The sequence below is a fragment of the Hibiscus syriacus genome, unplaced genomic scaffold (genome assembly GCF_006381635.1).
Source record: "Hibiscus syriacus cultivar Baekdansim isolate YM2019G1 unplaced genomic scaffold, ASM638163v2 tig00109987_pilon, whole genome shotgun sequence".
NCBI lineage: Eukaryota > Viridiplantae > Streptophyta > Magnoliopsida > Malvales > Malvaceae > Hibiscus > Hibiscus syriacus.
Window position 1 is genome coordinate 1871773 of NW_024062550.1, and position 17986 is coordinate 1889758.

At 34.2% G+C, this 17986-nt stretch overlaps 1 protein-coding gene across 1 annotated transcript; it reads right to left on the minus strand.

Annotated features, from left to right (window-relative positions):
• Positions 1-16679: 16679 nt before the first annotated feature.
• On the minus strand, positions 16680-16958 carry LOC120211989. Its single transcript, XM_039210442.1, has one exon. It carries the CDS (start codon positions 16956-16958, stop codon positions 16680-16682), a length of 279 nt encoding a protein of 92 aa, XP_039066373.1.
• Positions 16959-17986: the final 1028 nt, after the last annotated feature.

Sequence of the window (17986 nt, forward strand, 5' to 3'; positions counted from 1 at the left end):
TTAAAATGAAGCATCAAACGACGTTGTTTAGGGGAGCTTTCGCGTGTGGATCATTTTCAGTTTAAACCTTTCCATGTTTTGTTTAAGTGCATTTTAGTCCATGGTTCATTCTTTTAAACGTTTCTGATTATGGTATCAATCTTTGCGCGTGTTGCATTTCAGTCCTGCGTTGTATTGTTTTTAAGTTTTTGTTACTTTACATATTTGGCTTAGATTTTTTCTTGGTTTCCATTTTAGTCCACAATTATTTTAGAGCTACTTTCACACTGTTTTTACATTGGTTGTGTAATTTGCGGAACTTTCATTTTGGTCCTTGAACGAATCTTTTGCGCCCTTTTAATTTGGTCTTCATTTTTATGAGTGCTTTTTATTTTAATCCTGAAATGTTTTTATATGTTTTATTTTTGAAGTATAACTTGTAATTTTGGTTATTTGACAATTCAGTCATTTTGCTTGCTTAGTTTAATCTTATTTTATTTTGGTCCTTCATGGTAATTTTGAATATGAAATCGAGTTACTAATAGTATGTTTTATTGTATATATATTGGTTTATTCAGTCATTTTAGTCCACAATGTCGTTGTATGCATGTATACCATATCACCATACTTTATTTTAAGCCTAGGTGTTCATTTGAATATTGGATATTATTTAATTAGTTTTTACATGACATTATTTTGCATAATATGCATGATAGCCTCACTTGCATAACTCGACATATTCATAATTGGATTAAGGGTAATATATTTTTAATTTAAAATTGTATTAAGTGGGCAGTCATAACTGATTTGAGGTCCGCTTTTAATGATTTTAAAATAAAAGTGTATCCCGAAAGTGAAACCAAAAAATTGATTCGTCACCTAAAATTTGGGAACGAGAGAAAAAGAAATGTTCGTTTATTTAAATATATCGAGAAAAGGTTGTTATATCTTTAAGATCTGGTCTCGATATTTGTAAATAACCGAACATTCTTTATCTTTCTAAAACGACTTGGTAATTTTAATTTAATTTGTTTGAGTGCTCTTAAATGTTTTTAAATTTACGTCATTGTTTTATGGGATCAAAAATCAAATAAAGTTCGAATTTGTAAAATTCAATGCAAAGACATTAATTAATCGACTAGGTACCGATTTAGGGCGTTGTTGGGGTGCTAATCTTTTCCAGCACGTAACCGACTCCCGAACTCGGATTTTGGTAACGCAGACCTTAATTTGTTATTTTAATTAAAATTAATTTTTATTTAAAAAAACAAACATTTTTGGGTGTCCAATCACACCCTAACCAAATATTGGTGGCGACTCTTTGAACCGTATTTTTTCGATCATAAAGGAAATCCGAATTTTTTCGAAACGAAAGGTTTTTAAATCGCATTTGTTTTTAAATTAAAAATCAATTGAAAGAGATAATTCAAAAATTGATGTGGTTTTCAAAATCTCACATTTTTCACCTTTTTAGAAAAAATCGTTTCGACAAATTGGATAAAAAAAAAATTTCGAGTCGAATTTTGCTCACCCCAAGTAGTACACCTGATATACCTCGATCATTGGATTCTAATCCCTGAAATAGAGAATGGGAAAAATAAGCCACCGCCACCCCCGGGCAGTGGACCGGTCTGGATAATACAAAACCCAGGCTCCAAACGTTCAGAAATACGACCAGAGATCATGAATCAATCAAATCAATCAAATAGCTTAGATCTAGCTTTCATTGATCATTGAGAAAAAGGAACAATAACCGCTTCCAGCTTAATGCTCACACTCGAGACATCAACAACATTTTGACACACACACACACACACACACACACACACACACACACACACACACACACACACACACACACACACACACAACACACACACACACACACACACACACACACACACACACACACACACACACACACACACACCCTAGATATGAAGGACATAAGGGTCATGGATCTGGAACAGATAAAGCAGAAGATCAACGGTCAAGATTGATCGAATGAGAGTGAAGCAACATTGAGTTTGATGGAAAATGTTGGGTTGTGTATCGGATAAAATAAAATTATATGTTTTACAATTTCTGTTTATTTTATGCATACAAAAATAAAGTAGATAAAATAGAAAAGCAATTTGAATACTTGCAGACAAGGAAACATTTCATTTTGGATTTTTTTATGATTAAATAATAAGATTAAGGACGGATTTATAAATATTTTTTACGATAGACACATATATATATTGATTATTAAAAAATCTCATATGTGATTGGTACAAATAAAATTTGAGATTAAACATCAATAGTAAAATGAACAATTAATATAAAGAAATTCATATATTAAGGTGGGCATATACCCACCCTTGACATAATTTATAGTTTTCGTTGCTTAAATGTTACTTTTATCCTTGTAGTAAATCTAATTTTATCGTTTTCGTCTCTGTAGTATTTTCCGCATCAATTTAGCTATCGAAATTGTTTAATCGCATCATCTTAAGCCTTAAGGGTGTGTTTGGTTGGAGGAATGTGAGATTCTCATGGGAATGAAATTCACATTCTCCCGTTTGGTTGGCCGAGAATGTTATTCCCAGTAATCTTATATTACCAGTAGTGGATTTTTTTGGGTATATTACCGGGAATGTCATTACCTCCTTTTTCTTAGGTATTGTTGGATTACCGTTTTGGACTAAAATGCCCTTAAAAAAATTCTTTCGAAAATATACTTATTCTGTCATTGAATAATAAAATTCTACGAAGGTTAAATTACAAATTATCCTTAAACTATTTTAGATTTACAAAAAAAAAATCTATAATTAAAATTTTATATGAAGTTCAGGGGTTAAAATAAAATTTTACCCTTTCATTAAACCTTTTTATATTTGAAATTTTGTAAAATATATATATAAATTTTATGAATTTAAATTTTTTAAATAAAATATATAAATATTTTCCAACTTGTTAAAAAAACGAATATATAATAAAAACAATTTGGTCAAATATACATTACAATAATCTTTTATTCATTTAACCAAACACGGTAATATTACATTCCTGCTAAACCAACCAAACACAAAATGCAACATTCCCCGTAATCATATTCCTTGGTAATCTTACATTTCGTGAACCAAACCCTAAACCCTGAAATCTAACTTAAAACCCTAAATCTTAAATCTAACTTAACATATTACTGGGAATGCTGCATTGTTGTGTTTGATTCGTTTAGCAGGAATGTAAGATTACAGTGATTGGTTAAAGGAATAAAAGATTATTGAAATTTATATTTTACCAAATTGTCCTTATTATATATTTGTGTTTTTAACAAGTTGAATTCTATTATAATTTTACTATACTTAATTTATATATTTTCTTTAAAAAATTAAATTCATAAAATTTATATAATTTTTTGACAAAATTAAAAAGATAAATAGGTTTAATGAAAGGGTAAAATTTCTAAACTTCATATAAAATTCTAATTATGGAATTTTTTTGTAAATCTTGTTGAAACATTTTAATATTTCGATATAACAAATTAAGTTAAATGGATTTTAAGATTTTCTAAGTATATTCGATATAACTATTCGAATATCAAAACATTACTCCAAATATTTCAAAAATCATTTTTGATCCTTACTTAAGTGTAAAATTAAGTTTTAATCATAAAACAATTTCAAAATATTTTACAAAGTATTTCGAACCAATTCAAAGCCAAAAATTCCAGATTGCTTAGAGGGAACCGATTCCCCCCCATAGGAGGAACCGATTCCCCCCTGAATGGTTTGGCTCCGAGATTTCCAGAATGCTCGAAGGGAACCGATTCCCCCCAAGGGGGTACCGATTCCCCCCTGTTCAACGGTCGAAATATTTGAATTTTACACTTAGGGAACCGATTCCCTATGAGAGGGAACCGATTCCCCCCACGCTCCAAGCTGTTTTATTAAATGTTTTCACACTAAAACGGCTATAATATCTTCTCTAATTATCCCCAACGTTCAGAAGTGATCCAAGGTGTATTTAAGCAAGCTTAGAAGCCATTGATCAATAACAAGAAACATCAAGCAACTAGAATCAAGAGAGAATCAAAGAGAAAGCATCAAACCTCAAGTTTGAGCATTTCAAGCCCATTTTCATTCAATATTCATTTTGCTTTCAAGAACACTTTTTGTGCTCAGTTGTATTCATCTTTGAGTATTCTTTTCTTTGTTCTAGAATTGTGCAAACATCTTACCTTGTGAGGTTTTCTTGTAAGTTTGCAAATTTGTAATCTTCTCTTTGAGAAAAGAGTGTTCTCAAGAGTTGGGGTATACTCTGAGGGAATTGTAAGGTTATCTCTTTGGCCTCAAAAGAAAGAACAAATTAGTGAATTTGTTGGAAAATCCTTAGTGTGGATAGCTAAGGTAGTGGACGTAGACTTTGTTTGAGAAAGTCGAACCACTGTAAATCGCTGTGCAATTACTTTCAATTTTCTGCAAAAGCTTCCACAAAATTTTTTATTGCCAATTCACCCCCCCTCTTGGCCAATTTCGTCATTCGATTAACTCAACAATTGGCATCAGAGCCTAACTCATTTGAAGGTTTAATCGCCTCTTGAGTCGATCCGGGAAGAGTTACATCGATTACAAAGTCATCAATGGCCTCCACTTCAAACTTCGACTCCGGTCTCGATTCGATGCCCGTCAACAAGCCTCCTTTCTTCAATGGAGCTAACTATGCCTATTGGAAGAATAGAATGATGTACTTCATTCAAGCAAGTGACATGGGAGCATGGAATGCTGTAGAAGAAGGATACATCAAACCTCTCACTCATCCAAGGTTGTGGAGTGAAGGAGAGACAAGAATGTTCCAGCTCAACTCCAAAGCCATCCATATTATTTTTTGTGCTCTTGGACCAGATGAATACGAAAGAGTTTCATCGTGTACAACCGCCAAAGAAATATGGGACAAACTTCAAGTCACACATGAAGGTACAGATGAGGTAAAGAAATCAAAAATTAGTATTCTAACGCATAGCTATGAAAATTTCAGGATGAAACCAAATGAAGACATCAAATCTATGACGGATAGATTTTCAACGATTGTCAATGGTCTCAAATCATATGGAGAGATCATCTCAAATGAAAAGCTTGTGAGGAAGTTAGTCTACTCCCTCCCAAAATCATGGCAATCAAAGAAGACGGCAATCATCGAGTCTAAGGACCTATCGTCCTTAACTCTTGAAGAACTTATCGGTTCACTCCTCACTCATGAGATGATGCTTGAAGATGAGGTGGACCTTGATAAAGTTGAAGAGACACCAAAGGAGAAGGAGAAGAAGAAAAACATTGGAGTTGCTCTCAAATCCACAAAAGATGAGAGTGATTCTAATGATGATGATGACGAGGAAATGGCATTGTTTGCCAAACGGTTCAGAAAAATGATGAGACCTTACCAAGGAAGAAAATTCAAACGAAACGAAGGCCTCAAAAATGAACCAAAAGAGAAGGACCCAATCATTGCTATGAATGCAAAAAGTCGGGGCATGTCAAATATGATTGCCACAATTGAAGAAAAAGGGTCAATCAAAGAATAAGCACAAGGCTCATGTGGCTACATGGAGCGATGAAGAAGGTTCCGATGAAGAGGAACAAGAAGTAGCAAACTTGTGCTTGATGGCATTCGGGGAAGATTCTAAGGTAACCTCTAACTCATCCGATTTTGATGATTTATCTTATGATGAGTTATTTGAGGAGTACAATGGGTTGGCTTCGGATTATGAGAAATTGTTTTTAAAATATAAAAATGATGTTTCAAAATTGAAAAATGAAAACAAACTCATATCCAAAACCAACAACGATCTTGAAAGTAAAATCAAAAATTTGCAAATCAAACTAGAAGAGTTTGAAAAGAAAAATTTAGATTTGCAAAATTTACTTTCAAAGATCAATGATGATCATCAAAAGAAAATTGATGATCTTAAAACTTCTTTTGATAAAGTTGGAACAAAACATTTTGAAAAAGGTGAAAATTCAAAATCCAACTTTGTTAGAAAAAGTTTTAGAAACTACAATCATAGAGGTCCCCAAAGAACCTCTAATGGAAAAATCATTAGAAGTGTGTGGGTTCCTAAAGAACTCATTACTACTAAAGATAAAAATATCCTACACAAATGGATACCTAAAGGGACTAGGATTTTGGAAACTGATGGATATGGACCCAAAAGAATTTGGGTACCAAAAATCAAAAATTAATCTATGTTTGTAGGGAAAGGAGCATTGCTACAAGGCACGGGAAACAAATTCAAACTCATGGTACCTTGATAGTGGATGCTCAAGACATATGACCGGAGACAAAAGCCGGTTCATTGAGCTTAACGCCAAAAATGGAGGAGAAGTGACTTTTGGAGACAATTCAAAAGGTCACATTGAAGGTATTGGTACAATAGGTAATACCTCTTCCATACAAATTAAGAATGTTTTATATGTGAATGGATTAAAGCATAATCTATTGAGTATTAGTCAATTATGCGATAAAGGATTCAATGTCTTATTTGAAATTAATGGTTGTAAAGTCATTGACATTGCATCTAATCGGATTATGCTTGTTGGTCATAGAATAGGAAACATTTACATGGTGCATTTAGATTCTATTGATATGACTAATTTATGCCTAGTTGCTAAGGATGAGCATGATAGTTGGTTATGGCATAGGAGACTAGGTCATGCTAGTATGAGTGTTTTGCAATGGCTAATTCAAGGTGATTTAGTTCGAGGGTTGCCTAAGCTTAAATTTGATAATGATAAAATCTGTGATGCTTGTGCTAAAGGAAAACAAAAACGAGTTTCTTTTAAATCTATTAATGATGTATCAACTAGTAGAGTATTACAATTGATCCATTTAGATCTTTTTGGGCCAACTAGAACTACTAGCTTGGGAGGAAAACAATATGCATTTGTCTTGGTAGATGACTATTCTAGATACACTTGGGTTCTATTCTTAAGTACTAAAGATGAAGCATTAGAAAATTTCATCACATTTTCAAAAATAATCCAAAATGAAAAAGGATACTCTATCACTAGTGTTAGAAGTGATCATGGAACTGAATTTGAAAATCTTGGATTTATTGAGTTTTGTAATTCTAATGGTATTAGCCACAATTTTTCAGCACCTAGAACCCTCAACAAAATGGAGTTGTTGAGAGGAAAAATCGAACTTTAGAAGAAATGGCTAGAACCATGCTTTGTGAAAATAATTTGCCAAAATATTTTTGGGCGGAAGCCACAAATACCGCTAGTTATGTTATAAATCGAGTAATGATTAGGCCAATTTTAAAGAAACTCCATATGAAATTCTCAAAAATAAAAAGCCTAACATTAGCTATTTTCATCCTTTTGGATGTAAATGTTTTGTTTTAAACAACGGTAAAGAAAATCTTGGTAAATTTGATGCTAAAAGTGATGAAGGAATTTTTCTGGGTTATTCCTTAAACTCTAAAGCTTATCGTGTATTTAATAAAAGAACTCTAGTTGTAGAAGAGTCTATACATGTTGTTTTCGATGATAATCCCCTTCCGAGGAAGGATTCTTCTGTTAATGATGATGTATGTATTGTACAAGCAAATGACGTTAGATATGACGTTGGAGAATCATCATCAAAGGAAGAAACAAAAGATGAGGAAACTCATGATCCCCTCGAGAATCCAACCATTGAAGAAAGGGAAGTATCTTTTCCAAGAGAGTACAACTATGTCAAAGATGGTGAAATTATAGGTGATCCATCAAAAGGGGTAACTACTCGATCTTCTCTTAGAAATATCTGTAATTATGTTGCATTTTTTCATGCATAGAGCCTAAGAACATCAAAGAAGCATTAAAAGATGAACATTGGATTATGGCTATGCAAGAAGAATTAAATCAATTTGAGAGAAGTAAAGTATGGACATTAGTTGAAAGGCCTAGTAATAAATCTACTGTAGGTACTAGATGGGTTTTTAGAAATAAACTTGATGAAAGTGGTAATATAGTGAGGAACAAGGCTAGACTTGTTGCTCAAGGCTATACTCAAGAAGAAGGCATAGACTATGATGAAACATACGCTCCCGTAGCTAGGATGGAAGCAATTAGAATGTTATTAGCATTTGCATGTTTCAATGAATTTAAATTATATCAAATGGATGTTAAAAGTGCATTTTTAAATGGTTTTATAAAAGAAGAAGTGTACATGGAACAACCTCCAGGTTTTGAAGATTCAAATTTCCGGATCATGTTTTAAAATTGACAAAAGCTCTTTATGGTTTAAAACAAGCTCCTAGAGCTTGGTATGAAAGATTGTCAAATTTTTTAATTGAAAAAGATTTTTTAAAAGGAAAGGTTGACACTACATTGTTTTTAAAGAGAAAAGGTAAAGATTATTAGTAGTTCAAATTTATGTTGATGATATAATATTTGGTTCTACTAATGATGTTCTTTGCCAAGAATTTTCTAAGCTAATGCAAAGTGAGTTTGAGATGAGCATGATGGGGGAGCTCTCATTTTTCTTGGGACTCCAAATCAAGCAAAGAAAAGATGGCATCTTCATTAATCAAGCTAAGTACGTCAAAGATATGCTCAAGAAGTTTGGACTGGAAAATGGGAAACCTCATAACACTCCAATGAGCTCTTCAACAAAGCTTGACTTAGATGAAGGAGGTAAATGTGTAGATGTTAAATTATATAGGTCAATGATTGGCTCTTTGCTTTATCTAACTGCAAGTAGACGGACATTATGTTTAGTGTTTGCTTATGTGCTAGATTTCAATCATGTCCTAAGGAATCACATTTACTAGCTGTTAAGAGAATCTTTAGATACCTTAAGGACACTCCTAGTTTAGGACTTGGTATCCTAGAGACTCTAGTTTTAGCTTGCATGCTTTTTCTGATGCGGATTATGGAGGATGCAAATTAGATAGGAAAAGCACCTCCGGTACTTGTCAATTCCTTGGAAATATGTTGATTTCTTGGTTTTCAAAGAAACAAAATTGTGTTGCATTATCTACCACTGAAGCCGAATACATTTCAGCTGGTAGTTGTTGTGCACAAGTTTTATGGATGAAACAACAACTTTTTGATTATGGAATTGAAGTAGGTACTATTCCTATCAAGTGTGACAATACTAGTGCTATTTGTCTCACTAAAAATCTCATCCAACACTCTAGAACTAAGCACATTGAAATAAGACATCACTTCATTAGAGACCATGTCACTAAGGAAGATGTAGTTCTAGAATTTGTTGATACTTTGCACCAATTAGCGGATATCTTTACAAAACCTTTAGACAAGGAAAGATTTTGGACACTTAGGAGAGAATTAGGTTTGACCAACCTATCTTCACTTAGTGTTTAAAATAATTTTAGCACTTTTAATAAATCTTGAAAAAATGCTTATAATAATAATTTTTGATTGCATTCTTGCTATTAGTTAGGGGGAGTTTGTGATTCTTAATGAAAATTAATTTTATGTTCAAAAATCAATTAAAGATTAATTTAATTATTTGAACATAATTAATGTTTGATATATGAGTTGCCAATACCACTAAAAAATTAATTTAGCATTTTGTGCTTAAAAAATCGGATTTTAGCATTTTGGTGCAGAGGGAATCGATCCCCCCCTGAGGGAACCGATTCCCCCTTTGAAGGGGAACCGATTCCCCCCACAGGGGAATCGATACACCCCTGGGGTTCTGTTAAAATCGACAGAACACCCCCAAAATCCCAAACCCTCATTTTCTTCTCTCTTCCGCCGTTTTTCATCTCCTATACCCTCAAATCTCCATTTTTGTCTCAAATCGACGATATTAATCGGAATTTACTTCATATATCATCTTCTAAACCTGTTGGAATCATTAAAATCGTGCAAACAACATCTAAATCCCCTCAATCTTCATCTTTCAAGGTAAATTTTTCTAAACTCTTTATTTCATTATTTTTGAACATAGGATTAGTTTCAATTAGTTCTAGGTTGAAATAGTGATCGGGCATTGATTATTTAGTGATTAGAAACTAGATGTTACAACTAATTTCATCAAAAACACAAGAATTTTTCAAATTTTTTAATTTTCGAAATAAAAAAAAATTGTTTTTTTTAAACTATTGTGTTTTGATTAAATTATATTGTTGTTAGGAAAAACTATACATATATTGTTTCTCAAAACCATATTTTTCAAAAGTTTTTCAAAAACTTTGCCCATTAGGATTGATTTAGAGAATCTTGAAATATTGAGGACTCATTTGAGTTTTGGGATTAATTGAATTGCATACATTTGTTTTAAAATTGCAGGTTATTCTATCTATTCCGATTTCCTTCACCATGTCAAATCCTAAACGACCTAGGTCTTCATCTAGTCGTTCTAGTCGTCAACCAAATCCACCTCCAAATCCTCATTCTATTCCAATTTCTAATCCCAATCCCACTGATCCTAACTTGACTATCCAAAATTCGTGTTTCAATCATCCTGGGTCTAGAAATCACTGATATTGGTATTATCAGTATTTCGATTCTTACAAAATCCGGGAAGAACGTATTCCTTCTCGTCAAGCTATGTTAGCTATCAATTTTAAATATCTTCCCATTTTACAAGAATGGAAATTTGATAAACTATTTGATCTTGAACCCATCGTTTACCATCAACTTGTTCGTATATTCTACTCTAATGCCGTATGTTAAAACCAAGCTGAAACCGAAACCATAGGAATTCGTTCCTACCTTCTAGGACAATTCTTATATATTGATCCGGCATATATAGCCAATACATTTGGATTAGATAATGATGGTATTTCGAATGAAAAACAAATTTTAGGTTCTCGTTATAAAAGAAGAGATAGTGCGAGTGTCTTAGACCTACATGAGCGTTTTCTTCATCTAACGATTTCTTGGTGGTTTCGACCATCCGGAGGTCGTTATTCTACTCTTAGAGCTTTGGATCTTTGGTGGTTACATTGTTTCGAAAACCGTATTAAAATTAACCTACCTCAGATTATTTTTGCTGAAATTGTTGAAACCGTAAATCTTGTTCCTAACAAGAAACACTGTTCATCTCTAGTTTACGGTTGCTTTTTGAGTAATCTGTTTTCCAAAGCTGGGCTTAGAGTCGGTCTAGATGCCGTTTTTCCTCTTAAGAAACAAATAAATCTTCTTTCCTTAACGAGAGCGGGATGGGTAAAGGACAAAGAAACCGGTGAATGGGTTCGATCTTCTACTCCGGGAGCTAGTTCTTCACAAGCTCCACCCGAAGCTGACGAAGATCCCGAGCTTGAGCAATTAATGCAAGATATCGATGAAGCCGAAGATGAGCCTGATCAGCCCGAAGAGCAGCCCGAGGAGCAAGCACAACAAACGCATCAAATGCCTCCATATTTTCAATCCTTTATGGAGACATTCGATTTCCGATACGCTACCATGGACTCGCGCTTTTCTCTATAGAGTCCCATTTATCCACAATGGGAGCTCAACAATTAGAGATTCTTCGGGAGATGCGTGCAAACAATGAATCAACCAATGCTCGTATCAATGAACTAACTCATGAAATGGCTGCTATGCGAGCCCGTTTTCCTCCTACCGATCCGGATGCTTGATTTTATGTTTAGCTTTAAGACTTTGAACAAAATGAATATTGTTTCAACATTTTGATTTGTTTGATTTTGTGGATTGTTGGATTTTGGATTTATGAATGGTATGAACTTATATGTTTGGTGTATTTCATTCATTTTGCATCATTTACATTATCATTAGCAACATGACCAATTTTGCCATATCACATTATTTATGAATATTGATTTATGAAACTAATGGCTAACCTCTCTTTTGATTGTGATCTTAGCAGCTTAAGCTTATAATTAATAAATCAATTGGCTAAATGATTTTCAAAACCTTGTTTTACAATGTCTTTTTGATTTAACAAAAAGGGGGAGAAGAATAAGTGTTAAATGTTTTACATGATAAATTGAAGAAGTGTTAAAGTAAGGGGGAGTAATTTTAAAAACTTGATTTCAAAAATCTTAAATTACTAAAATGTTTTGTTATATCAAAAGGGGGAGATTGTTGAAACATTTTAATATTTCGATATAACAAATTAAGTTAAATGGATTTTAAGATTTTCCAAATGATTTTCTAAGTATATTCGATATAACTATTCGAATATCAAAACATTACTCCAAATATTTCAAAAATCATTTTTGATCCTTACTTAAGTGTAAAATTAAGTTTTAATCATAAAACAATTTCAAAATATTTTACAAAGTATTTCGAACCAATTCAAAGCCAAAAATTCCAGATTGCTCAGAGGGAACCGATTCCCCCCCATAGGAGGAACCGATTCCCCCTGAATGGTTTGGCTCCGAGATTTCCAGAATGCTCGGAGGGAACCGATTCCCCCCAAGGGGTACCGATTCCCCCCTGTTCAACGGTCGAAATATTTGAATTTTACACTTAGGGAACCGATTCCCTATGATAGGGAACCGATTCCCCCCACGCTCCAAGCTGTTTTATTAAATGTTTTCACACTAAAACGGCTATAATATCTTCTCTAATTATCCCAACGTTCAGAAGTGATCCAAGGTGTATTTAAGCAAGCTTAGAAGCCATTGATCAATAACAAGAAACATCAAGCAACTAGAATCAAGAGAGAATCAAAGAGAAAGCATCAAACCTCAAGTTTGAGCATTTCAAGCCCATTTTCATTCAATATTCATTTTGCTTTCAAGAACACTTTTTGTGCTCAGTTGTATTCATCTTTGAGTATTCTTTTCTTTGTTCTAGAATTGTGCAAACATCTTACCTTGTGAGGTTTTCTTGTAAGTTTGCAAATTTGTAATCTTCTCTTTGAGAAAAGAGTGTTCTCAAGAGTTGGGGTATACTCTTGAGGGAATTGTAAGGTTATCTCTTTGGCCTCAAAAGAAAGAACAAATTAGTGAATTTGTTGGAAAATCCTTAGTGTGGATAGCTAAGGTAGTGGACGTAGACTTTGTTTGAGAAAGTCGAACCACTGTAAATCGCTGTGCAATTACTTTCAATTTTCTGCAAAAGCTTCCACAAAATTTTTTATTGCCAATTCACCCCCCCTCTTGGCCAATTTCGTCATTCGATTAACTCAACAAATCTAAAATAGTTTAAGGATAAATTTACAATTTAATCTTCGTAGATTTTTTTATTCAACGATAGAAGAAGGATATATATATATATATTTTAAAAATTTTAAGGGTATTTTAGTCCAAAACGTCAGGAATATAACAATACCTAATGGAAGGGGGAATCACATTCCCTGTAATAAGCCCTCAAAATACCACTGTTGGAAATAAATTATTACCGGGGGTTGGGAATAACTTATTACCAGGAATAACTTATTCCCAGGGGTTGGGAATCTTTGCAATCCAAACGGGGAATCATATTCCATTCCCCCTGATAATCTCACATAACGTGATTCAAACTCCCCCTAAATCCTAATTTAAAACCCTAATTAATAATATTTTAAATATTAATACGATTAAACAACTTTGAAGACTAAATTAATACAAAATATCATAGAACAAAAACAATAAATTGAATATACTGCAAAAAGAAATAACCTTTAAGCCTAAAATAATGTTAGTTATGTTATTTATTATTTAATTTGATTTAAAAAGTAAAAAAAATAGAGATTTGAAGAGTGAAAGTTTAAGATCATAACTTATTCATCATTCTCCATTAAATTAGTAAAATAAATATAAATTTTATTATATTTTTAGGGTAAATTATATAAATAGTTCCTAAACTTTTAGAGCCTTACATTTTGGTTACCTAACTTTTGAAACTTGTAATACAATCATCAAACTATAAGTTCGTTTTCATTTTAGTCTCTGTTGTTATCTCCCGTTAATTTTTACTGATGTGACACTTAAATCCGTTAAATTTCTAATACCGCACTTCTTCTTCTCCTTCTTCCTTCTTCCTTCTTCCTTCCTTCTTTTTTTCTTTCTTCTTCTTCTTATTCTTCTTCTTCCACATTCTTTCTTCTTCCTTCTCACACACTCTCTTAATGAAATTTCAGATCCAAAACCTTGTCATTTTTGAATTCTTTTTCTCTCTCTATTTTCCCAGAAAAATTCAGCTTCTCTCTCTACTTTCTTGGGGAAAAAAGATTATTTTACCTTAAATATAACCTACAGCTAAATAATTTTAGTTAAACCCTAAACCCTTATGCTTTCAGTTCTCTGAGTTTGATTAAAAACTACAGCTTTTTGATTTTCATACTCTTTGAAAATATACAGTTTTGAGTTCTTGATATAAATAAACCAAATAAGGAAAAAGAAACAAGATTGCATCATGGGGAGGAAGACAACTTGGCTTCAGATAATTAACAAAAATGAAATGAAAAGGAAAATACCTACATTACAAATCTGTATCAATTAGATGGCGAAGTTAGCTTCCAAAACGTTTTCGTTGCCACCAGGATTCTCTCTCTCCCATATGATTCAGGTTCCTTGTCAGGTATAGTAGGCATCCACCGTTCTCCGTGAGCTATGCGAGAGCCACTTTGTCGATAACTTCAGGAGAATCTCGAATCACAACTGTTCCTTCCGGACGCATCCCATCCATCTTTACCATTAGGTCCACAAGGTTACACCTGCAGGAATATTAGAATTGATGAAGGTACTTGGAAGTCAAAGGATGAGAAACAACATGCAAAGAGTAAACTTAACAGAGTGATCCATGCAGTGATACTGCATGAGTCCATTCAATAGCAACACAACATGCAATGACTATCATAGGATACAAAGGTGCAAAGATTGCTTTGGTGGGAGGAAAACAAGGTTAGTTAAGGTGCGGAAAACTATGATATAAGAAAGTATCCAATTTCCTGCATAACCAAACTGATAAGGGCAGAAACTTGACTTGTTCATACAAATGCGAAGAGAATTCAAGGATGAAGTCAAAGGACAAAATCATAAGTACGGGGATATGTTTATATTTAGGGTCAAATATTTTTTTTATTCTTTTTCCTTAGAAAGTAGAGAGAGAAACTGAATTTTATTGGGAAAATAGAGAGATAAAAAGAATTCAAGAAATGACAAGGTTTTGGATCTAGGATTTTATTGAGAAAGTGTGTGAGAAGAAGAAGAAAGAAGAAGAAGAAGAAGAAGAAGAATTCTTTTTCCTTAGAAAGTAGAGAGAGAAACTGAATTTTATTGGGAAAATAGAGAGATAAAAAGAATTCAAGAAATGACAAGGTTTTGGATCTAGGATTTTATTGAGAAAGTGTGTGAGAAGAAGAAGGAAGAAGAAGAAGGAGGAGGAGGAGGAGGAGGAGGAGGAGGAGGAGGAGGAGGAGGAGGAGGAGGAGGAGGAGGAGGAGGAGGAGGAGGAGGAGGAGGAGGAGGAGGAGGAGGAGGAGGAGGAAGGAAGGAAGGAAGAAGAAGAAGAAGAGGAAGAAGCTACCATCAGAAATTTAACGAGATTAAGTATCATGTCAGCAAAAACTAACGGAAGGTAACGACAGAGACCAAAATGAAAATGAGCTAAAAGTTCGATGACTGTATTGTAAGTTTTAAAAGTTTGGTATCAAAATGCTGGCGTCCTAAAAGTTTCGGGACTATCTATATACTTTACCCTTTTTTTATTTTTGATATTAATACAATTTCTCTTCTTATAATCATAATTTTTATGTAACATTTTTCGCATTAAAATGGAAGAGCCATCAGTCATTGTTAGACAAGAAAAGAAATTAGTTGTTAACGTGTAGTTATTGAACTTGTAATCCTTATCCTGTCCCATGGCCTCCAACAATTTGGGCAGGCATGCGAGGAGCCCCATTTATCTTTTTGATACAATCATATGGTCCCTTTCTTGTACCATTGTGGTCAACAAGGTGTGGTGGCCAACCCACCAATCCTAAGCTCAATAATTTGGCTGTGTTGTAACTTAGCCACCTCTGACCCCAATCAATCTCATCATCAAAACCAAACACAACACGAATTATACATGTTGTTGATGCAAAGATTGTAGTTACGGCGACGGTGGGTGGTGATTATGCAAAGACGTCTGCAGATGGAGAAGATGGACATGTTACAGAAGACGAACAATAATCTTATAATTAGAGATAATGAACGAGCGAAAGAGAGTACTCTTCTCAACTTTGCATGTCGGTTTACATATGTGTTTTAGTATTGGTGTCGGTGTCGGTGTCGGGCCTACGGTAATGATGACTATAAATAAGTAGGAGGCTCCTACACCTGGGAAGACTCCCAAAGCTGTTTCGGGCATTGCAAAAAGCTACACAGCATCCGACATAGAAACTTTTAGAAAGAGGAAACAAATCTGCTACGCCTAGCATCTGATTATCTCTTGCAAATGTAAGTGGACAAGGTTTATGGAAGAGACACCGGACTATTTTAGTTGGAGACTCCATTTTTCGTTAAAAAATTAACTAAAGTTTGAGCTGTTTGTTAAATTGTCTCTTGACATATGCGGTATTCGAGCAAAGAACCTAAACTAATTCGTGTACGTCCCATATTTTTATGTAAATAAAGAAATGCATATGGTGGAGGAAGAAATGTGAAATTAATAATAGTAGTATTTAAAACAAATTTTTTTATTTCATATTCAGAAATTATTGAACATAATTTCTTACACCTAAACTAAGTTAATTATTACCTTTCTAGATATTATCTAACCTAAAAAACATTATTAATTAAAATCGTAGAAATAAACCGACGACGTTTAGGCTTCGGGTGGAGCTGCATCAAAGCGAGTACAATAATCCTTGAGCAAGGGTGGGAAGGAAGGATCAGCATCGAACATTACAGGCCAACAATTCACACCGACTGCCGAAAAGGCATCGCAACAATTTTTATTAACACGATCAAATTCGCCACTAAGCATAGCGTCGAAAATATTGATAACACATCCCGGAACGTTAAGCAGAGTCGAAAAGCAATCGAGATCCGTAGGAGCCACCATCGATGATGGTGGGAGCGGCTGTCCCGGAAAGTGCGGCATGATCCCCAACGGGATCGGTGGGAGCAGCCGAGGCAGATCGGCTAGCCCCGGCTGGACCAAAAGGGCTGTGAATGTGGCAATGAGCAGCAACATTGTTGTTTGTGAAGACATGGTTATCTACCAGGTATATGAACTGTTTCAATGGAGTGTTGAAAGGTGGAACTTGGGTGTGATTATTTATAGTAAACTAAACCAAGTGAGAGAAAGTTAATATTGATTTTTCATTCTTTACAAACTTCTGTTTCTTTTTAGCTTTTATTAGAGATGCAGTTATAAATCCTGGTATTAAAATTTACGAAGATAATGCTCAGCATTACAACTCCATTGAATTCTTAATAAAATTTACGTTTAAGGGGGTAATTTATTTCTATAGTATACCCAAATTTGGCCACAAAATTGTCTACGGCGGGCCGTGTCACGCTTGCCAAAGCCACCCTGTTAGCAATACCAAACTACTTCAGGCAGATTATTGCCATTCTGAAAGGAGTGTGTGATCATATTGAGAGTAGTGCGCGAAGCTTTATTTGGGAGGGCTTGAAGACGGCTATAGTTAATTGAAAGATACGTGGGATATCAATCTTCTGCTGAATGTCCTTGATGATGAGTCCCTCCAATGGGTGATGGCTACTCCTCCCCCTCGCGATGAATTAGGAGATGACCGCCCCCTCTGGCGTTGGGAACAAGCTGGTGCTTGCACCGTTAGATCAACGTTTAATTTCCTGGAGAGTGATAAGTGGAACGCGTCCGACAAAGTGTGAGACATAGTATGGAAGTATGATGGACCTCAGAGAGCCAAACATTTCCTTTGGTTAATCTTATACCGGCGCCTTATTACCAACGTTGAGAGGGCGAGGAGAGGTCTGAGCTCAAGCCCTGTATGTCCGGTGTGCAATAGAAGCGAGGAATCTATACTTCTGCACCATCCAATCTGGCACCATAGTTATTTTTTTCAAACATATAATAATATAACTTGGATTAAGGATGTTATTTTTTTTTTGAAACGGAAAGATGAGCCTCGTTAAAAAACC